Source organism: Curcuma longa, unplaced genomic scaffold (assembly GCF_044706935.1).
Source record: "Curcuma longa cultivar G26 ecotype Majalengka, Jawa Barat unplaced genomic scaffold, ITB_CL_G26_1.1 contig_27788, whole genome shotgun sequence".
Classification (NCBI taxonomy): Eukaryota; Viridiplantae; Streptophyta; class Magnoliopsida; order Zingiberales; family Zingiberaceae; genus Curcuma; species Curcuma longa.
In genome coordinates this window covers 21,709-49,037 of record NW_027433519.1, presented here as the reverse complement: position 1 = coordinate 49,037, position 27,329 = coordinate 21,709, and the positions used below count along the sequence as shown (strand labels likewise).

Below are 27,329 nucleotides of genomic sequence, written 5' to 3'. Positions count from 1 at the left end.
CAATCTAGCACTTCTATTTTTGACACTCTCCTAAGTCTAATTGTTCTGTCTGAGACTTAGAGGAGTGAACCATCGGTGAACTGTCTTCAAGGCTGACGGATCTCCGATGACTGATGAGAAGGAGGTTGCCTGAGTCCCTATAAAACTTGATAAGAATTAGAATAGAAGCCAAGACGGACCTTGACTCAGCTACTCCAATGCTCAAGTGACATCTCTAACCGTCAGAGAGGAGGAGAAGAACAATAACTAAAAGAGAATGGACAGAAGAATGATTTGATGTGCATACTTTCACTCGCTCATGTGAGCCGCTTTTATACCTCACTCCTATGTGAGGAGGGGTGGTCATGTCCTCCACGTCATGATTGGCCAGATGTCGCCTATAAGCATGGATAGGTCTCATCACCATGGTCTGAAGGTCACATCATCTCATGTCTCGTTGGCCTTGGCATCCCACATTTGCGAAGGAGAATATCTTATCGCCATGCTTTGGGGATCATGTCACCCCATGTCTTGGAACCTACTCTGAGGGGCATGTCACTCCACATCTTCTGAATCTAACATCTGATGCTTTATACAAAGGGGGTTGGCCTAGCCGAGCTGATGAGGTCAACAAGGCCGAGCAAAGCTAGTTGAACTGATGAGGTTGACATGATCGAACAGAGTTGGCTGAGCTGATAAGGTCGGCAGAGTCGAGCAGAGCTGGCTGAACTAATGAGGTTAGCAAGACCACATAGAGCTAACTAAATTGATGAAGTCAGCAAGATCGAACAAAGTTGGTTAAGCTGATGAGGTCGACAGGGCCGAGCAGAACTGGCTGAGCTGATGAGGTCAGCAGGACCGAACAGAGCTGGTTGAACTGATAAGATCGATAGGGCCGAATAAAGCTGACTGAACTGATGAGGTCGCTAGGGCCGAGTAGAGCTAACTGAGTTTGACCCGCTCTCAATCCAAGTTTACTCTGGGCTTGTCTAGGTCTGACCTCCTTTGACCGTCACCCTAGTTTGACTTTTGATCATCTTCGAGATGCCATGTAGTAGACGCCTATCCCTCCACATCACTAACCTTGCTCAATTTCCCTAATTTCGAACTTTTTCAGCCATGATTAAGTTCTAGAAAAAAAAAAAGAGAACTATCAATGAGTTTTGAGACGTTATCACCACCTAGACACATCAAATTCACTCCAAACATGCACACAACTACTGATCTTCGCAGAAGGACATCCTTTTGTATTAACCATTCTTAGGTTGGTCATCATCTCCATCAGAGTATTAACCATGATTTCCATGACCATATCAAACAATTCTCATAGATGTTTCATGCAAACCAGAACCATTTATACCATCAAATCTAAATCCAATGAGTTAGATTATGCTTTTACAGTTCACTGACTACAAATTATCCACCTCTGCTTTCTAATTCTTAGTTGGAATTTGCTACACAGCTTACTGTTTTTCAGAGGCCAACATGATATCAATTACACAAGTAACTAGTAGAGAATGATCGAAAGACACCTTAACTCAAACAACTTAACAGCGCAATAAACAGCACTGGCAAAAGGCATAGAGAGAATAAAACTAAATATGATTCATTTCTTAGCTAAACAAATGCCACATCTTTGTGACACATTAGACTGGTCATACATGAGAGGCTTTCAGCATCATCAGTTGTTGATGGATGTTCGAAAATATTACATGAAAAGATCTAAAACAGAGAATTTAAGAGGGAGAAAGAAACCTTACAGACAAACAAGGGTGACAATTTGCTCACACATTTTTGGTTTTGCAACAGAAGATTTGTTGGTAGAAGTTCCTTTTTATGCTGTGAAATTACACTGGCGTACAAGCTCCATATCATAATCCACATACTTTGTCCATAAAGGCCGGAATTGATTCATGGCAATATCGAGCCAAGGTTTCATATTTCCATTAAAATGCACAACAGCCGCATTATTTATCTCCTCCATGCTAATACTTGGATTATATCCTAGTCCAAGCACATGCCAGGACTTGTCCAAGGGTTTGGTTGTGGAGTAGAATGTGATCAATCCTGGTGGAAGAGTACCTAATTTCCATAGTGTTCGATTTTCATTCTGCAACAACAGCAAGTGCTTCAGTAATCATTGTCAAAAATAAATGATAATGGAATATCGGTAGTAAAAGATAATAAAGCATCATAGCTACAAAAAGTTATCCAACAATCTCTTTCCTAGTATATCTGAATGATTCAGGCAAAAAAATAAAACATCTTTATGTTTGGGCAGGTTGAAGACTTCCCTTTTTTCCTACAAAGTATTTCTTTTTTATGTTAATAAGAATATTAGCAAAGATAGGGCAAGGATTACAATAAGTTAAAAATTTTAAACTACATAGAAAAACATAAGGCAAACAATTGTGTGTTTAGCTGCTTATGTAAATGTTAGTATCACAATATGGAAACAAGCAACTATAAACCCAGCCAAACTTTGATCTTGTTTAAAAATCTTAAAGCTGACAACTGGACAGAAGTGTAAAATCTATAAAATACAATACCTAGTTGAGTATATCATGCGTAGAATTTATAAACCATAAAAGCAAGAAGGTCTACAATGGCAGGAGCACATTGCTAGACTGAAAGAACTACATATGCAAGTTATTGTTTGCAGTTGTTGCCTCAAAAAAGCTATATTCAGTTTTCCATTGTATCAAAATGATTTTCTTTAGTACAACAACAAATGTAATTTTGCAAATGATACCACTATAAAGTTGGCAACTTACAAGATTCTGCCAGTAATGATACTGTTCGGTACACTTCTCCTTCCTCCACGCATCAAGATCGAAGAAATTCATCCCGTATGCCCACCCACATGCCTTGGGGTCGAACTTCTCCTTGATCAAGGGGTGTGAGAAATTCATATACTGTGCATAACGGTGAAAAGACCCAAAGCATGTCTCAACTGCTCCATTCACCTTCCCATCCATATCAATTTTCCACAATGCCGTGAGATCCCGCTGCACCACAATATCATCATCCAAGAACAGAATTCTGTGCAGTTTTGGGTACATCTCAGGCAAGTAAAACCTTAAATGGTTCAGCATAGATAGGTACTTGGGGTTCCTAAACTTCATGTTGGTAGTGTCCTTGGTGGCATTTTCTAGCTTGTTCTCGAAATAGAACCGCTGAAGGTTAGCAGATTCTAGCTGCCGGAGAACAGGCACGTAAGAGGAGTTGAGGAACTTGTAGTCCTCATAGGCCACAATTTCGATGTGGGCACCGGCATAATCTTTCGAACGAAACATGACCTGCATTGCCCCAAGGTTCATCCTATCTGTAACAACGTGAAATACATGCTTCCAAGGCTCACGAGCGTTGCGGACGGCCGAGTTTAGCACCACAGACGCCGCGAGGACATTGTCCGAGAAGATGGCATAATGGTAGAGTTTGGGATCTTCGAGCTCGGGCGGAGGAATAGGAGGATCAACATATCGATCAGGGTGGGCAATTCTCTCTTCCATGAGACGCATGGCGAGGCAATGGAGTCTCTTGGGGATGGACTTCGCAGCAATCATGGAGGAGAAAGCACCAGCCTTCTTAGCCTTGGAGAGCTGCTCGTTGACGGCAAAGATGGTATCTTTCAGCTTCTGAATCTTGAGTTGATTGTCGAAGAAGTCCTTGGCGTCAGCAATGAGGAAGCGAGCAGCACGTATGCGTTCCTTAACGCCGCGCTCGAAACCCCGGACTGAGTCCTCGTCGAGCGGCGCGGCGGGGTCAAGGAGAGCGGCGGTGGGCGGACAGGAGAAGGGAGAGGTTGCGTGCTAACTCAGCGAAGACCCGCGTCTGCTTCGAGCTCTCTAGATTGAGACGGCGAGCGTACGAGGCGTAAGCAGCTGCAACGGCTGCGTGGTCTCCGACCTGCTTCCGTATCAGCTCCGCCCGCGCGTTTAAGGGGTCCGATCGGAGGGCAAGCACCGATCTACGCGCAAAATGGAGGCCAGGTAAGTACAGATCTGAGGCCGAAGATGACGACGATGACGAATTCTCCTCCGTACCGACCACCACCGGCTCCGTGGCGGTGGAGGGGAGGAGGATAAAGAATGCCGCGGCGAAGATGCCAACGATGAGGAGGAAGAAGTGCCGCGTCGCAGCATTACGCATGGATCTCCAATTGGAGATCGCCATTTTGGCTAGGGTTTGGGGATCAACTTGCGGAGGGAAACCAAACCAGCGAGAGGAAGAAGAAGAAGAAGAAGAGGAAGAAGAACGAGAGGACAAACAAGTGAAGTGGAAACAAACCTTTTAATTAATTAGCTTAATCAACTCGTTATTTATTAACCGTGTGACTTGTGTTTAATTGAGCATTAATATATTATAATCTTAGTGAACGGATACGATGCAACTAAGGATTGGTGTAGATTAACGTAGACCGCCGAGAAGAGTGTTGGTGATTGGCCAATTCCAGTGGGGGTCCACTTTGGTCGAGTGCGAGAGTGGTGGCGTCGAGCAGTTTCGCGAATGAGGGTAACCGCGGTGGGGCCGGAATGAGATTAGAATAAATGGAATGTGGACGACAGTTGTGCACTTGATCGGACACATGCGCCGCGGCCTAATCGCGGGTGCGGACGTGTCGGTGGAACCGGTCGGACCGCACAGATAATGAGCTATCGAAGGCTAGCGGCCCGGGTCAGAGCCACGTCGAAAAGAGGCGGGTTTGTTGCCACTACGATTTCATGTAATTTACAGTTTGACTATAAAATAAATTTAAAAAATTTAATCTCACTAAATTATCCTCATTTATTATGAATTATTATTTATTATATATATATATAATAAATATATATATAATTTGCGAGTATTGCTATCCTGCGCGACCCGTGCGCGACTCCTTGACCCATCGCCACTATTGCCGCCCCGAGCGCGATCGACGCGCCACTCGCCGGCGCTCCTTCCGGCGGTAAATTCCGATCGGATAGTGGTCGGAATCCGGAGAATTTGTTCGGAAACGTGACCCTTGCCCGCTTATTGCCACTGCCAGCCAAATCGCGATCGGAGACCGGCTGAGAAAGGATCGACGTGCGACGGCAGTCCTTCCTCTGTCGGTCTCCGATCACAATTTGATCGAAATCCGACGCCTAACACTGTTGGCCAAATCGTGGCTAAAGACCAACCGAGGTCCTTCCTCGGTCAGTCTCCGACCACAATTTGGTCGGAATCCGACCGCGATTTGACAGGCAGTGGTTGTGAGTGGGCAGGAGTCGCGTTTTTAGATAAATTCGTCATATTTCGGCCACTATCCGACTGGAATCCGTCGTTAGAAGGGGGCAAGTGACACGTCAATCGCGTTTGGGCCGGCGGCCGGCGGTGATCGAACGGCGCGGCAGCAGGGTGGGTCAAAAGTGTCGTATACGAGTCACGTGAAATAAGGCGCGGCATAGCAAAGTGTATAATTTGCTTTAACATTGGTGATAGGACGACCGTGTCCGAGCCAGATCGGATCAATCCGCCGCCATAACCAGGCCGGCTCGTTTGGATCCGTGCCGGCTCGTTTGCTTAACCGGTTAACCCGGAGTCCCGGACTCTGGTTTTTTGTGGGTTAGGCTTAACGGGCACAGGAGGTCCACCCCGAGGTATTCGAAAGAGGCGAGGGCGGCGATGAGTACCGGCGGCGGAGAGAAGGGGAGTGGAGGCGGTGGCTCGGTGAAGACGCCGGCGGATTTCCTCAAGTCGATCCGAGGCCGTCCCGTCGTGGTTAAGCTCAACTCGGGGGTCGATTACCGAGGTCGCTCTTCCCCCTCCTTTTTTTTTTCCCCTCGCTCTGTGGAGTCTTTTATTTCGTTCTTTTACGGGGTTCCCTCTTTGCGCTGGAAACTTATCTTTCCATGTGGATGTTTGCGTTTTTCGCGTCGTTTATTCGTTTTGGAGGCCAGATCGTTCGTGAATTTGTGGGGTTGTGCCCTAATATTACCTAAGATTTGTAGCGAATCTCTGTATCAATTGATTGAGCTGAGTCCAACATCATGATTTTAGGAGAAATTATGAAGGTGTACACTGCACACCTATATGAGCAACCTCTTAGACTGCATTATCTTTATGTTGAGCTGTACATCATTAGCAATGTAAATAGGAAACCTTATTGGAATTAAGAAGTAGAGAATCTATGAACTATTTCTTTGATTCAGGTAGTTTCAAGTTACGGAAAGTGGTTATGGAGTGTAAGTTTGGTCATGAACAGCTTATCCTACTTCCCTTGAAATCTGTTTGGCAATTTTCCAGCTTTTGGAGTCTTGAAAGGGATCTTGGATATTTTACTTAACCTCATGATATTGTTGATTTAATACACTTCTATTCATGATGGTTTAGCTATCTTTGTTGAAGGCTTGATTGCTGAAGATGATACGTAGCTACCCATGTTGTATTCGGCTCATCTGAAATTAATTGAATAGTTGCTATCCTGAAACTGCCTTTGAACCTATGTTTATATCTCAGTCCACTGGATACCATTCTTGACATTGGGTAGAATAGTGATTATTCTAAGGTAGAAGATTAGAGGAAGAATTGTAGAGAAAACAAGCAAGAAAAGTTGAAAAAATGAAGAGAAGCCGCGACGGTGTTGTCTCTTGAATTTTGCCGAAAAAGAAAATTTTATTCAATAATCAAAAGTTATCCAAAAATAGATTAAACATGCATATAAATAGACCCTAAATAAAACCCTAATTTGAAAAGTCAAAAATAATCTAAAACCCTAAAAATAAAAAATTACTATAAATAGTAAAAAATATATTTAGAGCCTCTGAAAAGGCACTAAACGATGTCTGATGGGCCCAAAAGTGGGTCGGTACGGGTTTTATTCGGTACTGAATAAAGGTCTCTAAAAGAGTTTCGATTAGAAACCGATCGTGTCTCGTTCTGATACCCGAGTTAAAAATTATGATTCGTTGAAGTTCAACTCCTCATGCATCACCCCTATATCAGTCATCCCGAGTTGAAAAGAATTCGTCTTTGAGTTCATAGAAGTATCATCAGCATCCACCAAACAAGGACTCAAGTGTTTCACATTAAAGACGTCAGAAGTCTTCAAGTGACTCGGAAGGTGCAACTTGTATACATTGTCATTGATCTTCTGTAGTATCTCACACGGTCTAATCTTTCAATCTTTAAGTTTATTGTACTCGTCAGTCAGGAAACGATCACGAGTCAATACAACCCAAACATAATCACCAACATCAAAAAGTACCTGACGACGATGACTGTCGACTCGAGTCTTATACTCTAGTATTGCTGTCATGAATAGTCAGTTTCACTTGCTCTTGAATGCCTTGAAGATGCTCTGTCATCTCTTCTGCTTTAGGATTAAATCATCCTATACGGGGGACAGGGGCCAAATCTAGCACCCGGATGGGTTTCGCCCATAGACAATCTCAAAAGGACTCAAACATGTGATCTTGTTTCTTGATCTGTTATAGGCAAATTCTACTTGAGGTAACGTCAAATCCCACTGCTTCGGCTTAGTTCCTGTCAGACACCTCAGAAGATTGCCCAAACTCCGATTCACCACCTCGGTTTGACCATCTGTCTGGGGGTGGTAGGCACTGCTAAAGTTCAACTGTGTTCCCAGTTTCCCCCATAAACTTTTCCAGAATAGACTGATGAACTTTGTATCACGATCTGAAGTCATAGATCTAGGAACGCCATGTAAATGCACAATCTCCTTGAAGTAAAGATGGATAATTCCGGACAACATCCATAGTCTTCCTACAAGCTATAAAATGTGTCATCTTAGAAAATCTATCAACCACAACTAGAACAGAATCTAAAGTTCGTTGGGTGCAGGGTAAACCCAATACAAAATCCATGTTGACATCGAATCAAAGGAGCTTCAGGAACAGGTAAAGGAGTGTACAAGCCTGCATTGGTTAGAATTCCCTTAGACCGTTGGCATACATAACATCGGTCTACAAAGTGAGCAACGTCACTAGTCAACTTGGGTCAATAAAAATCTACAGAGATAAGGACCAGTGTCTTATCACGACCAAAGTGACCCTCATTATGAAGCTCACTGATAATCTACTGCCTCAATGAATAATCTAGAACACACAACTATAATCCACGAAACAGATAACCATTATGCAAAATAAAATCATGATGGTGACCATCTTGTACCTCCTGGAATATCCTCCCGAATGAAGGATCAGTTGCATACATGTCAACGAAAACCTCAAAGCCTGCAACTTTAGTACTCATAGTGATAAGTAATGAAGAGCGACGGCTCAGGGCATCTGCAACATGGTTCAGGCTCCCTGCTTGGTGTCTCAGTGTAAAGGTGAACTCCTACAAATAAGTCATCCACTTGGCATATCGCCTACTCAGCTTGTGTTGACCATTGATGTACTTCAAGGCTTCATGATTAGTAAACAGAATGAACTCCTTCGGTACTAGGTAGTGACGCCAATGTTTCAAGGACTGAACAATGACATAAAACTCTAAGTCGTAGGTAGAATAATTCTTCTTGGATCCGGATAGTTTCTCACTGAAGAAAGCAATTAGTCGTCCAGACTGACTCAGCACACCCCCAATACTAATGCCAGATGCATCATAATTCACCTCAAACACATGGTCAAAATCAGGAAGTGCCAGAACTGGTGCCTTGGTCATCTTCTACTTGACTAGTTGAAAACTAACTCTCTGCCTCTTTCATATAACGTTCTTAGCTGAGGTCACTCCAAGACCGTGTCTATCTTTGTTCTGGTGCTTCGGTCACCACTTGAAATCACGTCCCTTAAGACACTCTGTGATGGGAGCAATCAGAGTGCTAAAGTTTCTGATGAACCGACGGTAGAAAGAAGCTAATCCATGGAAACTTCTGACATCATGCAAGGTCCTTGGCTGAGGTCACTCCAAGACTGCGCCTATCTTTGATTGATCTACGTGAACACTATCAGTAGACACAATAAAGCCAAGAAAAGATATCGACGTAGTAAAAAAGGAACACTTCTTCTTGTTGACACATAAGCACTCCATCTTCAATTTTTCAAAAATAGTATGGAGGTGATCAAAGTGTGATGCCTACGTCAGACTATAGACAAGAATGTCATCAAAGTAGACCATCATAAATTTTCCTATAAAAGACCGCAAGATCTGATGCATGAACCTCATGAATGTGCTGGGTGCATTTGACAATCCAAAAGGCATGACTATTCACTCGTATAACCCATGTTGCGTCTTAAACGTTGTCTTCCATTCATCTCCAGGTAATATTTTGATATGGTATATCCACTTTTAAGGTCAATTTTTTAGAAGACCCTAGAACTGAATAGTTGATCCAATATATCATTCAAGCGGAGGATTGAAAATTTGTACTTAACTGTAATTCTGTTGATGGCTGGTTGTCAACACACATACGCCACGAACTATCCTTCTTTGACACTAGTAGGGCAGGAACTGCACAGAGGCTCATGCTCTCACAAATATAACCCCTTTTTAATAATTCTACCACTTGTTGCTGCAACTCTTTGGCCTCCTTGGGACTGAGGCAATATGCTAGTCGATTAGGCAAACTTGACCCGGAACAAGATCAATTTGATGCTGGATATCTCTTATAGGTGGTAGTCCAGGAGGAAGATCCTCTGGCATCAGCTCGACAAAATCTGCTAGCAGTTGTACTTCTGCTAGTAAAGCCACATCAATGGTCATGGCATTGTTCCGACAAGACAGCAAAGCATAGACTACGTCTCCAAACTCCATCTCATCTATAAATCTGGAAATAGAAAGCAAATTAGTATTCTTAGCTGTCGAAATTGGAGTAGTTCCTTCCCACTGTGGCGCTAACACAATCTTCTTTCCCTTGATGTGAAGAGTATAGGTATTCTTTCGTCCATCATGAATAACACTGTGATCATACTGCCAAGGTCGCCCCAACAATACATGACATGCATCCATGACCACCACATCACACCAAGCATTATCAAAATATTTGTTGCTAATAGAAAATGATACAAGACATCGCTTATCTACTGTTACCTCACTGTCTTTATTCAGCCACGATAACTTGTATGGCTTAGGATGATGGTCCGTCTTCAATTGTAATTTCTGGACAGCCTCATCAGACACAACGTTCTCACAACTGTCGCTGTCAATAATCATCTTGCAAACTTTATCCACAACTATGCAAGTAGTGTAGAATATATTGGTTCTCAACCAATCATCTCTTGAATTTGCCTTTTGGTGTAAGTAGACTCTTGCGAACAACTAAAGTTTCATGACTATCACCATAAAGCACCTCGTCAACTTCATCCTCATCATACACTGGTTCACCAATTGCCTCCTTCTCATCTTCCACGTCTTCCTCGATTAATAAATTTTTGCCTTTCTGATTAGCAAGAGCAGGTGTCTTGCATTTGTTTGCCCTGTGCCCCTGTTCACCACAACGATAACACCTGATAGATGCCTTAGAATTAACCTATGGTGGTTGTTGTTGTGAAAGACATGAATCTTAAGGGCGAATTGGCTGACTGTTTTGGTCACCTCTAACCATTGGTTTTCGGTTCTGTTATTTTTCAACAGCTAGTGCATGCTGGTAGGCCTCTGAAACCGTCCACAGCGAATTAAGACTAAGGATATCTTGTAAGGGTTGGCGCAATCCCCCTAAGTATTGTGCCACCATCTGCTTCTCTGTCTCCGATAAGTCGTTTCGGGCAATTAACTGGTAGAACTCCTCTGTATAATCATCGACTGATCTCGCACCCTGCCTCAACATGTGAAGTCGCAGAAACAGAGCATAAGTGTATCCAAAAGGAAGGAAGTGACCTTTCATCTTCTCTTGAGAGTGCCACAACTGTTTCCCACCATGCGGATGCTTGACCCTTGAGTCTAATGGCAACCAACTTTACTTTCATCCGATCAGACACCTCCTTATAATAAGAAATTCTTTCTATCTCGTTGAGTCAATCAACGAATCCTTCTGCTTGTAACGTATTTAAAAACTCAAGTAAATCAACTTGAAAATCGAAGTCTACATATCGTTCCTCTTGACCTCAACTATCCGAGAACCTATCGTGGTTGTGGTAAGGGTTGTCGAAGGTGGATGCGGAATCACGATCATAGATCTCTCGATCTTCAAAATCTCGCGACACTAGACACTGGGTTAATTCTGTGACTTGTCTCTACACATCTTCAATCATCACATCCTGAACGTTACGATCACGGTACTAGGCTTCCTCCATTGGAGCCTGTATATTGTTACCACAATCACGACGATCTTCCATTGGATCTGATGCGTTCTGATACTAATTGACGCCAAACAGAATAGTGATTATTCTGGAGGTGAAAGATTAGAGGAGAATTATAGCGAAAACAAGCACGAGAAGTTGGAAAAATGAAAAGAAGTCACGACGGCACTGTTCTAGGATTTTGTCGAAAAAGAAAATTTTATTTAATAATCAAAAGTTATCCAAAAATAACTAAACATACATATAAATAGACCCTAAATAAAATCCTAATTTGGAAAAGTCAAAAATATCCTAAAATTTTAAAAATAAAAAATTATTATAAATAGTAAAAAATAAGTTCAGAGCCTCTGAAAAGACACTAAATGATGTCTGATGGATCCGAACGTGGGTCAGTACGGGTTCCACTTGTTACCGAATAAAAGTCTCTGAAAGAGCTTCAATTAGAAATCGACCATGTCTTGTTCTGATATCTAAGTCAAAAGTTATGGTCCATTAAAATTTAACTCTTCATGCGTCATCCCTGCATCAATTCCCTACCTTCATTAACTTGCAGTCATATGCCCCTCAACAATGTCTCTCTTGTTTTCCCCTAAATCTGTTGTTAAAGGGAAATTAATGTCCAATATTTTATGCAGTTTTCTTCCAAATTCACCTAGATGGTCGGTTTTTAAGTCCTTGAATATGTAATTTAATGGAGGGCTAGAATCCATGTAGGCAATTCTTTAGTTGAGATTCGCAAGACTTGATGATAACAGTCTTTTTAAATACAGTTTAGATTACCTTCAGATTTACAGTGAAGAAACTAGTATTAAAATTTGACTACTACCATTGGCCCATTTATCCTTGGCCATAGCCTATAACTTCAATGGTGTGTTGATTCATGGGAATAACTATTCTATTCCCTATGATTTTCCATGGAATTATCAATCCTATGTCTGGCTGCGAAAGTGACCTTGAAATACCTATTCCTTTGGAATAGTTGTTCTAAATTCATAAGAAATGGCTATTCTTCTATCAATGACTGTTCCTTATTATTGTATCCTTCAAATAAATACATAGGGCCAACAAAAACGGGTGGGTAGCTATCGGGTGGACCAAAGAGATCAATGGTCGGACCTGTCAGGTGGGCAGGAAGGATTAGTTGGGTCCAATGAACAGGTCAGACTCTTCTCGTGGAACAGATCAGTCGAGGCCAGAAGGACATGCTAGATCAGGTGGTCGAAGGGGTTTGTTGGGTCTAGTGAGTTGGAGGGACTAATTGGGCTAATTGAGCCAGGTATGCAAGTCAAATTGGGTAGTTGATTGAACTAATAAGAGAGCCAAGCAGGCTACTAGTTGGGCAGGCTAGGGAAGTTGGTCTAGCCGGTCAATCAAAGTGAGTCGGTCAGGTCAGACAAATCGTATTCACATAAGGCTGGTAGATTAGTTGGATTGGTAAGGAAGGTGAGCTTGGAAGTGCCACTCAGGGCAGTTGGGCAAGATGGGTTGATTTACCAATTGAGTTGGTTGTGAGTAGTCAGGCTAGTCAGGCCGAACAGACCAATCAGGCTGGTCAGACTGGATGAGGTTATCAAAATGTCTGATTGGTCAGATGGAACTGTCTGGCTGAGCAGGTTGTGGGAGAAGACGAGTTAAGCAAATTATTTATCTAGCATATCTTTGTCACTCATTACAATATTCCTGCCTAGTAATCGGATCCATTACAGTAACAAAATTAAAGGATGCCCAAGCCTTTTTCAGTTCTTTTTCTATTTTATTCCCAGGAATAACCATTGTACTCCTTGTCTAATTTTGTTTAATGAACCAAATGCACCACAAAAGTGTAGTATTGAACATATGGAAAACATTTAAATTGAATGATGGATCGAATAGTCAGGTTGCCAGCTCTAAGCTTAGCCTTTGTATAATGGGTAGTTGTTCCTCCAGTTTATAATTACAACTTAGAGTTTTACAATCGTAGAACAAATATGCTTATGTCAGTTTGAAAGGTTCCATATGTATGAAGAAATATGATTTTTTTCCCCTGATGAAGAAATTTGAAAGTCGTTACGTTGGTTCGCTTGATTACGATTCTCATAATTCCACCTGGATTGTAGGTATTCTTGCCTGTCTAGATGGATACATGAATATCGCAATGGAACAAACAGAGGAGTATGTCAATGGCCAGCTGAAAAACAAGTATGGCGATGCATTTATCAGGGGAAATAATGGTACATCCGAGGATCTACAGTTCGTCTATCTGATTTTGCTGGTGTGCTTTACCTGACCTCGTTCGCGTTCTTAATGCAGTTCTATACATAAGCACTACAAAACGGACACTCGCCGAAGGTGCTTGACAGTACTCCACAACCTGACTGTGTCTTCTCAATCCATGGCCCGAGCTGATCTTTGTTGTTTCTGGAGGATTAAATGTTTGAAGAATTTTTAAGTTAATTATAATTATAGATCGGATTGATAAAAGATATTTGATGGACTGCATGCTACGTTTGGTTATTATTCTTCGATCATATTATTCCTTTGTTAGAAATTTGGCACATTAGTTTGGATAAAAACGGCATCACCATGAAAATTGTATTTCTTTTTTATTTTTTGTTTTTACAAATTAGATAAAGAGATCCTGCCGTGAATCGCAATATTACATTTTCAAGCGTACTGGAATCGGTTTGAGCACCATAGAATTAGTCTTCATCCATCAAGAACACCCACTCAGGTACGCAATCGAACAACCTGATCGAGAAGATAAAAAGGATGCCTGATTGATTGAAGAGCCGGGCGAATCACTTCATTGGGCACGGATTCATGGTGGGGATCGGTCTTCCCGTCGGTAATCGAATGGGCGCTCTCTCCCCTGGCGTCTCCTATGCCTTCCCCGCCTCGACCTCCTCCCTCGCCGCCAGCCGCAACCCTCGGCCTATCTCTTCCCTCTACGTCGCGCAGGTCCCCTCCTCATTCCTTGTTCTCGGTTTTTGTCGCTGCTTGCTGTTCTCGCTCTGGACTGTAGCTCGAGGATCTCCTGCCCCCTTTTGGACTATATTTATTCTGCTACACGATCCTCGTTCGCGCGGCTTATGTTAAAATCGTGGTTTTGCGCGCTTGCTTGGTTAGTGAATGGAAGCTGAGTTACATGCATATATGAGCAAGATACATGTTGCGAGCCATACCATTCTTTTGCCAATTTTTGAAAGAGAACACATTTTCGACAGAATTTTGCGGAAGTTTTTTCCATTGTCCTAACAAGATTTAACAAGGGATCTAAGCAATTCGACATTTTTTTGGTATATTTATCGTAGTTACTGCTTTTCCTGCCACTGTGATAATCTAAGTTCACCTATTGATCCCTTTTTTTTTTTTTTTGCGCCACAGAAGTTTATTTCTTGTTCAAATTCTTAGTGCACTTTAATTGTTTGGGTACTTTTACCTAATTCCAAATAATGATTATCGTACCATGACTTTCAGGATTTTGCCCGCAGTCGTATGGTTAAATCTCATAATTTTGATATCTCTTGCATTGCAAAGAAAAGATGCTCAGGTGTTAGTCTTAGTAGGTGAGGTTACTTGTTGGAAATATCCAATCATTCTGTTGTAAGAAATTGAGCATTTATTACTGTTACATCCTTACCATATATGGCAAGCGTGACATGAAAACTAAGAGAGATTTTAAAATTATTTTATTATGAAAATGCATGGAATTTTGAGATAACAGGGAAGTTGTGTTATTTTTCTTTCAGATTGGTTAATTCATGGATTTTCCCCTCAATTTCTCTTTAAAAGCATATGCAATCAGATTTACAATGCTTTGATTGTCAAATAGTTCACAATCTGTAATTTGTTAGTTGATATACATATGTGAGGAAAAATGGATCCTTGGAAGAACAAATAAAAGGTCACTTGCTGTGATTTTGAAGAACCTATAATACATCAATATTGTGATGACAGTCATCAATTTAATTTCTGATTGAAAATATAATGTTGTCTTTTAAGAAGTAACTGAAGGGTGTAACACTCTGAAGTTTAAGTGAATTTTGTCTATGAAGCATATGATCCTCACTATATTAACACAAACTCCAACATCTGACTCATTTGGTTTTGACTAGAAGGTTGGGTATTTGTCTGAAGGACTGATCAACCAAACCATTGAGAAACACAGAAAATTTCCAACACTTGATGCAGATTCATCATTCATATAAAATGATCAGCTTATTCAATTCATGTTAACTGACCTGACCATTCCCATTTTGGAGCCTTGTTAATTTAAATTTGAATGTGGTCACTTTAGAGTGCCTTGAATTATTGGGTTATGTTGATTAGTCACTAGTCATAATACAAGGTTAAAGTTAATTATCTACTTGACCCATCCTCCCCTATCCGACGACCTCTATCTGAAACCCTTTTGAATAACATACACATCAAGAATGAAAAAGAGAAAAACCCTACAGACACAAGAGAATTTGTTCCATACTGAATGGAAAATATCTGCGTGACCTTGAATGTGTGGATTATGAAATTTTTCACAGGAACAGTTAATCGAATGCTTGTCTCTAGGTATTAACAGGAATTCAATACTAGAAGTAAATGTGCAGGTTGCAGCATCAGAGTCCATTGATCAAAAGAAGTACCATCTGTTATGCAGAAGGAACTGGAAGCAGGCCAGAGCCTCCTAGAAATAATTCCACTACTGACATTCAGCTCTACTCTCAAATTGAAAGGTATACTTAATTGCTGCTTCTTTCTACCCTTTCATAGTCAACTGTTCTATTCTTTTACCAGTTGTTCATGCAATGCTGGGGTTACTATGGCAAAAGCATATCAACTACCTAGTTTTCAACGACAAACATATTGTACTTCGATCTTTTGAAAACTTATGCAACACAATGGGATTCCTGAAGCAACAAATAGCGACTAAAAAGAGAGCATTGTACTTCTGAATTTAGCATAGCTAGCTGGTGGCATCCTTACCTAGGAAAAGATGCAGTGTCCTACCTTGAGTAGGTGAATGAGATTTTTGTAATCTAGACATTAGGGGGGAAAAATCTGGACAGAAGTTTTCTATTCTAATAGGTCTTGGGTTGTGACATGGGTTTGTTTGATTAGTCAATCATAGGGAATTTGTCTAGTTCTCTATCTGATTCCATTAATCCATTAATACTGTATTCACTCATCACTCTGTCATTACTTTTTGGGCGCAACTCTAAAGAAACAAGCTCTTTCAGTTTTGCTGTGGTTTAAGTTGTTTGACCAAACTTGGGTTGAGGTTTAGAATATCGTACCGTGCCAAGTGGCATTACCTGCCATATTTACTAGTCCAAGCAAAGAATGAGGTTTGGAATGATGAACCCCTTTCAGGCTGCAGTGACATTTTTTTAAAGAAAAACCTTCATTTGAACAGATCTTATAAACTAATTTATGATTCCTTAATTAATCAAAATTTTCAGTTCCTGAGTTGGATTTTGTACAGGGTTGTTAATAGTCTAAAAAAATTGAGTCTTTCTTTAATTACTTTATAATCATCAAAATTGTGATGTTATTACTAAGGTTGGAATTTTAATCTTTTTAGTTTTGTGTCGTTTTTCTTTTTGACTTGATGTTAAACATAGCAATTTATGATCTATTGTGCTCATGCAGATTAATCACAGAGACAGCTAGGCAGTCACAAGAAGCTTGGGGTGGTTCTGGAGACTGGAGGGAGATCGAGGTCTTCCATTTAATATATGAATATCTAATGTGCATAACTTTGTTCATTTTAGACAAGCAATTAGGCAAAATTATTTAGATTTTTTTATTAGACCCGGCAACAAGGCATAAGCATCCATAAATTGGGTCATTTATGGGAATTTCCTGAAAAATTGAAATCAAATCAAATCATTGACAATGTAGACCGGGGAGTTCACCTTGTGCTAGTATGCTCTTTGGAAATTTTAAATTAATTATATTATTATATGGAAAAGTTATTGCCGTGTGATCTGGTGATTACGGATTCAAGTCGCGGAAACAACCTCTTGTAATACAGGGTGAGGTTGCGTACAATAAATCGATTATGATTCGACCTTTTTCTGGGATCTCGTATTGACAGGAACTTCAAGCATAGGCCTGTCTTTTTTATTATTATTATTGTATGGGAAAGCAACTGAATATTCAATCATGTTTTTTCTTAAATATTCAGTATTGACAAGAGTACTTTGTTGTTCTTCATTGAGATTGCTTCCTGATATGGCAAAGTCAAACAAGTGTCTGCCCACATGTTCCAAGCTGTTATGACTGCGTTATTTATATGAGGACAATCAACTTGTCTGAAAGCTACTAACTCTATTTTAATGTGTATTGTCAGCTGAGAATGCCAACATTCGAAGTTCCTTATTTGATATTTTACTTTGTTTTTCTTTTTGTCTCTTTGTTTTAAATTAATGTCCAAATCATTTAAATGAAAAATAATTTAAAGAAACCACCACAATGATGTTTCAAGTGGAGAAACTTTCTTTCCTTTTATGGTAAACTTGCATACTGTCACCAGGTCCAAGAAATCTAGAAAGTCTTCTTTTTGGTTTCAATTTATCCAAACAGAATTTGTCAGTGTTTGTACTCATATTTTGTTTTTTTTTCTTGTTTAATTTCAGGGAGCATGGGTGCTTAGACCTAAAAATAGAAGCCCAACAGCTGTTGTTCATTTTGTGGGTGGTATTTTTGTTGGAGCTGCTCCACAGCTTACATACCGCCTTTTTCTTGAGCGTCTCTCTAAAGAGTAAGTAGAAATTTTATTCATTTGGATTAGCTTCTAACCTTCATAACTGACATAGCAATTGACTTTTGCCAGTATTTTGTTTTAAAGGTTTAGCATTGGTTATCTCATTATTAGTGATCTATGTTGTTTTCTTCAGTTTTTGGGATATACCATCTAGCAATGCTGTATGTAAGGTTAATTATTTTACCATAGACCATCAGCTAAGATCATGAAACATTTTTATCTGAATCCTTATTGCTATAGTGATTTCTTGTACATGATGTATCTTCTGAAAGACCTTGTCATTTACAGGAACTTGTTGTATTGGCTTGGTAGTAGCTGTTTGCACCTTGTAATACTGTGTTTCTTTAAGCATATATCTGCTTTTCAGTGAAAACTATGTTTCAGGAATCATGATTCTTCCTCTTTCAAATTTTCAGACTTGTGGTAGTTCAATATATTTTTGGTTACTATCAGTTTGTTCTTATTCGTAAGTTGGCTATATTTTCCATCAGTTGGCTCTGTGTCATTCTATTTGTGCACTAAACTTATTATTTTTTCTTTGGGCATTATTTAGTTAAAGCTATTTTCATGATTTAGGGGGGCGTTGGTGATTGCAACACCTTTTGCTAGCGGTTTTGATCACTTTTTGATTGCAGATGAAGTTCAATTTAAGTTTGACAGATGCTTAAGATTCTTACAGGACAGTGTGAGTTGATTGTCTACTGCTTATTTTCCATAAAAGGAAAAAAAAATCAACCTTTTTGCTACATGGCAGGTGAATGACCTTCCAACATTTGGTATTGGCCATTCTTTAGGATCTGTAATCCATCTTCTCATTGGTAGTTTCTTGTCTCTTCTCTCTCTTTATACAGACATAGTTGTTACATGCATATGTAGATGCACTAAATTAAAACACAATTATTTCTTAGTCTATGTATCTTCGTCCTTAACAAGTTATTGATATGCAAGGTTCAAGATATGCTGTTCAAAGATGCGGGAATATATTGATGGCTTTCAACAACAAGGTGATACTTTCATGCATGTGTATAACTAAATGTGGATTTAACTTTAAATGTAGATATTCTGAGCTTTATGTTTGGAAATATATGTCCTTCGGGCAATGGTGTAGCGGCAAGGTACTCAGTGGGTTACTCAAACACCCACGGTTTGAATCCTAGCTACGGTGCACTACAAGATATTTTTTTCTAGTGGGATGAAAAATCTGAGACGTTGACTACTCAGCAAGGAATCGTGCACTTCCGGATTTGCATGGTGGGCGGTTTGTAGGGTCGGGCCGTCCACCTCCAGGTCGGAATGCAAGAGTTGGGACACCTAGATTATCAAAAAAATAAAAAATAAAAAAAATGTAGATATTCTCATTGCTTATTTTAGTTGCAGTAAGATTATTCACTGCCTAACTGTTAATCAGTCTAAGATTGATTGCAATGCCTAGTTTCATGGATTGAGACAAATTACCTATTGCCAAATTGAATCCACATCTGTGTATTTTATAACATTTATCTTTTTCCCTTTTCCTCCTCTCCGTCTCCTCCTATTCATTCACCCCAGTGAACAGACTAAGTGCTTTGATAATATTACAAATAAAATTTCTTTGTGAAAAATGAATCTTTGTCACCTAGCTGTAGATCTTGTATTTTATGCTTTTAGTAAAATTTGGGCCTTGTCTTGCTTGGGTTCTCAAAACTTTGATCACGGTTGCTGGCTGATTTTCTCAATCATGAGTTTGTCCAAAACAAAGATCAGAGATTTATGCCAAATTAAATAGATATAAGAGGAAGGGAAGAGACAGAAAAGAAATTATTATTTCTAAAGAAAGACACAGAAGATGAAGTATACTGCATCAGAATTAATATGGAGTTCCCATGAGTTAAATTCTTAAGGTGCTATGGGAATGTCAAAAGGCAGTAGTGTAATTATGTTGAATGCTACCTGATGCCTAGGTATATTTGTTGTATGAATCTTGTGTTACAAACTAGTTGCTTTTACATGCCAAGAGAAATTATTCTGATATAGGAGATCAATTCATGTATCATGCATATATGTAACTAGATATCGTGCTTTACATATGTTGAAGTGAGAAGTCATGATTCTACCCTTCAATTGAATCAAAATGATATGTTAAAGGTGATTCTGTTTTCTTTCTTTTTACAGGAAGCAAGCTTGGCTGTTCCCTTATTCTCTCCAGTCATTGTGCCAGTGGCTCAAAGTTTTGGTCCTCTTCTATCTCAACTCACATCATCTCCATCACTTCGTCGTGGTGTGAGTATACATATTTCCTTTCTGATGCTGCAGATAGTTTCTTACCTTTGTAATTGATTTTGGATATGCATTGTTAGCATCTAAATATTTATAGCTATGAAATTCACAGCCTATAAAACTCAATTTATCATAAAACAAGGATTATCACTTGCCAGAATAACAGAATTAAATGTTATGCTCTAGATGTATATCTACAAATGAAGATTGGTTACATTAAAGATTTATGCAGATGGTCTATCGGATGTATTTTTTGGTATTTCCCAGTTAGGTGAGCAGAAAATGTTGATCACCAGTTAAATAATTTTAGCAAAAAGAATGCATTGTCAAAACTCTTATTTTCCTATCTTATGCTCCATGGTACCTCAGGGGACCATTTATCATCTTTCAAACATAAATATCAGATGAAGTTGAGCATCTTGTACATTTTTCTGAGCATCTGCACCATAAAGCTGTTTATCACTTTAGCCACCTGAGGATTTTACTTTTCATAAGCAGGTTAGCTGTTGAGGGATACATCAGAAGTTGGCATATCAGACTGCATCTGAATTCTGAAGATAGGTTATTTTGTGGTCTCGGCCACTTGGAAAACCTATCCTTAGAATTTGTCATGAAGTCAAAAGTTCTTGGACTTTCTTTAAAATTTTGCTATTTCTGACTTCGATTTAGATAGAAAATTAGGACAAGCTTGATATTCTTGAGATCTGTTTTTCTCTGGAGTTGAAATTCACCTATCAGTTTAGGATTCTCTCAAATCTCCAATAAAGAACCCAAGTAGGATCTGGTTGCAATTTAAATGTGTTGTAATCTGGTGGTGGATCTTACTATCCAGTCTTCAAATGAGCGGAGCTTCATGGAGTTTGATTCCTAAATGCCTTTTTGAGCTCAGCTCAATATTTCAACAGGGCAAGTTTTAGCTGTATTTTTAGGAATAAACTTGTGAGCAAAGTCATTTGTAGCTCTTGATTAGAGTCATTTGCCTAATTTCATCTTTATGTCTAAGCAAGGTTTCATAGAGATGTCTAAAGAAGGTGTTGTAGTGCTATTTTGATGGTATCAGAATAGAGTTAAAGCATAATGTGGTACAAGCTCCATATTAGATTGAGTTCAAGCTCTGATACGTTTTAAATTTGAGCTCAAAGAAATTGAATTTTTTATTGTGGAATTATATTTGAGGTTTAGTTAGGCAATAATTTGATGAGTCGTGCAGCCAAGAATCTAAACAAGACCATTTTCTTCATTCTTTGTACATATCTTGGCATTCATATCTATGTATGAAATATTGTTCGAAATTAATCTGGATATTGATCCGTGTATTATCTAAATCCTGGTACTCATTTAAACCATTTCTCAACCTGTTAACTGTATCTTTACAGTTACCTCGTTTAAGGCAAGTCATTAGCTCTGAAATAGTCAAGCAAACCTTCGGCCACTGCTTGAAGTTTTTTCCATTTCAATGCCAAGTATTATGCTATAAAATCTAATCGAGCTTAATAAATTTTAGGAAATATTGTCATCTTGTGTTTGTTCTGTCATTCTTCCATTGGGCTTATCATTTTGTTGTTGTTCAATGAATAGGCAGAAATGGCTATGAAGCAGCTCGAGAATATTAGTCCTCCAATTATGAAACAAGTATTGCCTTTAGTCGAGCAACTCCCTCCATTGTATATGGATTTAGCTAATGGAAGAGAGGAATTCAGTCCAAAACCAGAGGAGACACGCAGATTGGTATGATACTTTTTACATCTTGAACTGTTTTTAGAATACTGTTTTTGCTTGTTCTTTCTTTTAGTAGTTTGTGGGGTGTCTTAGTCCAGTGCTAAGCAGTAAAAATGATATTTGGCCCCGAAGGAATGGATAGCCTGAGAAGGAGAATAAGCTAGCCCAAGTGATCAACAAGAGATATGGAGCTGATTGATGTTGATGTTTCGGATGTTGCAACTCACATCTCCAACCAGGAACTTGTGAATCTAAAATCAGTGTCTCTAGAATACATAATAATTTTCATCAGAAGGCCATATAGTGGAATCTTCATCTACCATGGTAGAATGCACAAACACACAGAAGGATAAGCAAAGTATTGTGGATTTACACTAAATTAATGTGGTTCAGTGACCACATCCACAGACAGAATTCAAATTTATCTAATGTAATGAAAATTGGACAAATTGATACTCACACCTTGTACAAAAGAACTTTCAATCCTCTCTATACTTCTCTCTTAAACACCTGTGGAGAAAATGAGGCGCTCCTCGGACACTAAGAATTAAAATTCTCTTATCTGCAAGTCTCTTGGTTTTCACAACTTCTTATCTCCCCAAGGTATCCCCTATGCTATAGAATTATCTACTTAGGAGAAATTTATAGGCCTAGCCATCACTATGTAAAATCATACTCAATAATATGTTGCACTTGGAAACTCAATAAGTTTGTAGGATGCTTTATGTAGTAGATGAGGCTCACATACATATCTTCATAACTGTTGCACAAAAAAAGATGGGATTCATAAATAGATCTTCAGGTTATCTGTAAGGGTAAATTTGATTGCTTTTTGGAGAAAAAACAGAGGTCTTTGATTGCTTCTACATTCTTTAGTTGGATATGCATGTCATTTTAGTTGCGTGAAACTTCTAGTTGACTAAGAGCCTTATACCTAAAATTTATATGGTCGATTGTTTTCTGAGCTTTTGCTCAATTCTAAAACAAGCAAAGGATCACGCCAACTAAGAACAGAGAATAATACGATGCCACTGTAACAAGTAATAAATTAGCTTTGTTAAATAATTGGTTGAAAGAAAATAAAATCATATTACCTACGACTTCAGCATCTGTTTTTTTTGTCACCTATATCGATTTGTTCTTGTATAGATTTTACACTTCATCAGTTAAATATTGACGGATCCAATTTGATACTCACTTGCAGTTCCCTTCCAATTTTTGCAGATAAAATCATACTACGGTGTTTCAAGGAACCTCTTGATAAAGTTTGACAATGATACGATCGATGAAACTCCGACACTGGCGCAGTTACTGACCGGAGGATCTGCCATTAGCTCACAATTGGACATGTCGGTGCGACTACTGCCTGGAGATCATGGGCTCCCATTACAGCAGGTACAGACTACATGCCATTCTCATGATTTTACTTCGTTCAATCTAACCACAATTCTATAGTTAGAAATAATAAGTCTGGCAATTCTTGCAAGCAGGTATTACTTCTTGGTTGCTAATAGAACGCAACCTGAAAAAATTCAACCATGACGCTTTTTGGATTCATTCTTGTTACTGCAATCACTTGCTGATAGATCTATCATTTGCAGATTCTCCCCGATATCCCACCTGCTATGGCAGATGCTGTAAACCGTGGAGGCGAGATTCTATCAAACTTAACAGTAGGAACACCGTGGGAAGCTGTTGCAAGAGAAGTAAGCAATACATTGGGCACAGACTCAGGGATCGTAAGGGCACAAATATCTAAAGATGTCGATAAGCTCGTCGACACAATTTCATCGTGGATGGCTTCAAACTCAGGCCCAAGACTTCTTCAATCATGAAGCATATTCCTAACCAAATTGTAGCAAGAAAGCAAACTATGATACCATCTAAAGCATGCTTAAGTTTGTTACAGGGGAGAGAAAAAATCAAAATAGATCTTCCTAGGTAGTCACTACCTGTGTATATTATTAACTTGTGTAATTAATAAGTATAGGTCCTTGATATTAATATTAATAGTATTTACATTTCTATCAATACTTTTTTCAAATTGATTTGGACATTCTGTGGAAATTCAATGTCATTTTAAAGATTTGTGTAGTAAATTTGCTACTTTATCATTGAAATTAAGAATAATTTCATTGGAATTCACAATTATTTTTCTTTACATTATCTTATCACTCCTAATTTTGGAAAGTCTCCGGAGCATAGTTGAGTTGGTTATTGCGGGATAGATTTGTAGAAGTGATCAAAAGTCAAATTTCGACAAAGTTGAAGCAATGTCTGCTTTGTAATGGTTAATTATAGTTTCTTGATTTATTTCATCACAGATGATTGTGGGATCGATCGGTTGAGATGACGGATTTTATTTTTTGCAAAGTACCAAGTGAATCTTGTTTGGGCAGCAAATGCACCAATCTGACAATTAAGAACATGTTTTACAAATGTGTTCATCTATGTTGCAGTAAGAGAACCTAATCAGAATTATTTTATAAATCTCTATGGAGAAAGATATTGTAATTAGTATAATTCAAAATAATACAATTCTCATTTAATGTTCATATGGTACAGAATCAAATCTTTTTAGCTAAGGTTTTCTTCAATATGTTAGAATTTTCTAAAATAAAATTAATTTCAAAATATATATAGGGAAGAAAGAAGAATAGAAAAAACTCTTAAAGCAAGCACTTGAAGGTTGTCAAAGCTCTTTAATCACACATCTAAACTTTAGAGGGAGATAAAAATATTTAAATTTAAATTCTTCTATAAATTTAGACTCTCCTAGTTGGCAAGAGAGTGACTATGAAAAAGATGGCGAATAAAACTTTAGCATACACTGTTTAAAGGAAGAATGTTCATATTATTAAAGTTATAGCATACATTATTTAGAGGAACCATACTCTTAGCTTTCTTTGTGTGCGTTATTCTACCAATGTAGGCGAAAAGTTCACCATATAATTGTTAAAAGAGAAAAAATAGTTAATCTCCTAATTGATTTAGTTTGATTTCATCCAAATTTGTCTTAGATTATTTTCCAATTCAACCTCAGATATTTTTCAATTCACCTTGATACAATACCATTTATGTACTCTCCATTTATATTATGTTACCTCTGAACCAACTGCACCAACGCCTACCAATCTGCCTTCACTACAACATCAACAATCATGACTCCGTTTTAGCAAAAGGTGGAATCCACCATCCAACAGCTCCACACGATCGACCCCACAACCATCTATAAGGAAGTAAATCGGAAAGCTGTAGTTGATCACAACGAAAGAAAGCATTGTCTTAGCTTCGTCGAGATTCGACTCTTGCCCACTTCAACAATTCTGTTCTCTAACCAACTCAACTATGCTCCCGGGACAACAATCGTGACTCCGACTCTTTATCCCCATTGTTGCACCTCCTCAAACCAAAGTATTGATTTGAAATCATCTTGTTATCCCGTAAGACGCATAAATCAACCATGAACTATGTGATTCATCTGATGTTGCATTAGAGGGTAACATGTTACTCCATCATCATGAAGTTTACATATCATCATCACGAGTTAGTGTGCCATCCGATCTACCTTCAATAATCTAAAAGGTCTAATTTGTGTTTGATGCAAACTGGAGAATTTTGCATCTCCAACGTGAAGGGATGTTAACCAAAGAAAATTATTTATAATCTCCTACCAGATTTAGTCTATTTCATCTAGATTTATCTCAGATATTTCCCGATTCACCTTGATATATACCATTTAGGTACTCTTCATTTATATTATGAATCACCTCTATCGCAGGGAACCATCTATGATAATGAGATATAACAAAGCCAAGAACATTATTCCACCAATTTTATAGAAGTCTTTTGATGGAGGTTGATGGTGTACCGGAATTACTCCTGAGCACCCGACCTCACTTCTCGGCAGGACCAGATTCTCTTTCCGAGCACTCTCAACTCGCCCATCTGCTCACCTGAATATTTGGCATTCATGTTATGACTTTCCACTCAAACTTGAAAAGTTATAGTGCTCGAGATGCTATAGTACCCACAGAGCTACAATACCTGCAGAGTTGTAGTACTCAAGATGCTATAGTGTCAGAAAATTTACAGTACTCAAGATATAGTACTCGTGAAGCTACAGTACTTGGGCTGCTATAGTATCTGCAAAGCTACAATGCTTGAGGAAGCCATTCAGAGTTTGTTCTCCCGATCATTCTACATTTATCTAGCGATTTTCTATTTCGAACTCAAGAAACCTAGAAACTTGGCCTTAACCTCCGGCAACTCCCACGGCTTGACAACGTCCAACAACCTGTCTATCAACAGCCCGACAATGTCAGCATACGGTTTAATGGTTGTTGCCCTTAGCCCGCCAACGTTCCGACAATGTCAGGTACTACATGGAGATTTTCTTTTGTCGACTATATATTTGAACGTTGGAGTAGCCGCGTTGGTAGAGTCGGCCAACCCTAACCTACACTACCTCTTAGGCGATCGGATTTTGGACATTTAGGGGGCCACGCAACTTCTGGAGAGGAGCCCGAGTAACCGAAAAAGGACGCCATCAAATTGACGCCGTCTATGAGAAAATCTTACAAAAAAAATCAATATTACACCTAGATTAAAATGTATCAAACAAGAAAGAGAATTTCATGGTCATATGATTAAAGTAGGATTTCATTGTTATGAGAGCATTGAAGTCTCTTTTATTGCAATATATTTACGGAGCTTGAGCTTAGAAGAAGCAATCTTGGAGCTTGGGAGGATGAAGAACAATTTTGTTGGTTCATGCAACACTTTATTTCAAAGTTTCACAAGAATGATAAAGTTGGGGAGGCAAGGGTATTTTTTAAGGGTCTGATGCCTGAGTTGGATGTGGTGGCATACACTACTTTAATGTATGGTTATTCAGAATATGGTTCACTTCAAAAAGCCATAAAGCTTTTTACAAAGATGCCTAATATAATGAGACAAGATCATGAAATCACATTATGCATGTATGATTTATCTTTTATGTCAGATGGGTAGAGTGTAGTAAGTTGAACGGCTAACCTCTTTGATGCTCTTTCAACCTGACACAAAGATCTGAATTTCGCTTCTGAGTAGTTACAAAATACACTAGAACATTTGATTGAAACACATGCAGCAAACGAGCTATTATCATGGGATCCAAAGAACTGAATGCTTTTTTTTTTTTGTATGGATCAGCTAGTAAAGGGGATGATTTAGAAACCTTAAGGAAACAGATGAATCAGCCGGCATGACTTTATCTCGCCATAAAAAGATTGTCATCAACATTCTTATACAAGGGAAGAGTCCAGGCAGCAACACGTTGCATTCATGGAAATCTGAAGCTTGCAAAGGTGGCAGAAGAGCAACATGTTGCATTCATGGACAAGTTAATTAGTCATGCTCCTATTGAAGTTTATCCG

The 27,329-nt window shown here is 39.0% G+C and overlaps 3 protein-coding genes across 3 annotated transcripts; 2 read left to right on the top strand and 1 right to left on the bottom strand.

Moving 5' to 3' along the window:
- Positions 1-1,560: 1,560 nt before the first annotated feature.
- LOC141819102 (galacturonosyltransferase 8-like) lies at positions 1,561-4,276 on the bottom strand. Its single transcript, XM_074706468.1, is given in 3 exon segments — positions 1,561-2,089; positions 2,754-3,762; positions 3,764-4,276. Coding segments are annotated over 3 exon segments (1,677 nt in total). The 5' UTR covers positions 4,156-4,276; the 3' UTR covers positions 1,561-1,813.
- A 1,300-nt stretch (positions 4,277-5,576) lies between these two features.
- LOC141819104 (uncharacterized) lies at positions 5,577-13,652 on the top strand. The gene is made up of 3 exons (XM_074706470.1): positions 5,577-5,752; positions 13,295-13,408; positions 13,488-13,652. The coding sequence occupies exons 1-3, from the start codon at positions 5,626-5,628 to the stop codon at positions 13,532-13,534; spliced, it is 288 nt and encodes a 95-aa protein (XP_074562571.1). The 5' UTR covers positions 5,577-5,625; the 3' UTR covers positions 13,535-13,652.
- Positions 13,653-13,857: 205 nt separating this feature from the next.
- Positions 13,858-23,934, top strand: LOC141819103 (uncharacterized). Its single transcript, XM_074706469.1, has 12 exons — positions 13,858-14,135; positions 14,655-14,743; positions 15,779-15,904; positions 16,821-16,890; positions 17,810-17,934; positions 18,514-18,622; positions 18,692-18,755; positions 18,886-18,941; positions 20,089-20,196; positions 21,772-21,921; positions 23,137-23,307; positions 23,514-23,934. The coding sequence occupies exons 1-12, from the start codon at positions 13,998-14,000 to the stop codon at positions 23,745-23,747; spliced, it is 1,440 nt and encodes a 479-aa protein (XP_074562570.1). The 5' UTR covers positions 13,858-13,997; the 3' UTR covers positions 23,748-23,934.
- Positions 23,935-27,329: the final 3,395 nt, after the last annotated feature.

Bases quoted from the DNA above. Each gene is read 5' to 3' on its own strand.
- LOC141819104 (XM_074706470.1), top strand. From the start codon at position 5,626: ATGAGTACCGGCGGCGGAGAGAAGGGGAGTGGAGGCGGTGGCTCGGTG. The intron at 5,753-13,294 runs GTCGCTCTTCCC...CCTGGATTGTAG, and splicing joins CTCGGGGGTCGATTACCGAG to GTATTCTTGCCTGTCTAGAT. The intron at 13,409-13,487 runs GTACATCCGAGG...TTCTTAATGCAG, and splicing joins ATTTATCAGGGGAAATAATG to TTCTATACATAAGCACTACA.
- LOC141819103 (XM_074706469.1), top strand. From the start codon at position 13,998: ATGGTGGGGATCGGTCTTCCCGTCGGTAATCGAATGGGCGCTCTCTCC. The intron at 16,891-17,809 runs GTCTTCCATTTA...GTTTAATTTCAG, and splicing joins GAGACTGGAGGGAGATCGAG to GGAGCATGGGTGCTTAGACC. The intron at 17,935-18,513 runs GTAAGTAGAAAT...TTCATGATTTAG, and splicing joins CTTGAGCGTCTCTCTAAAGA to GGGGGCGTTGGTGATTGCAA.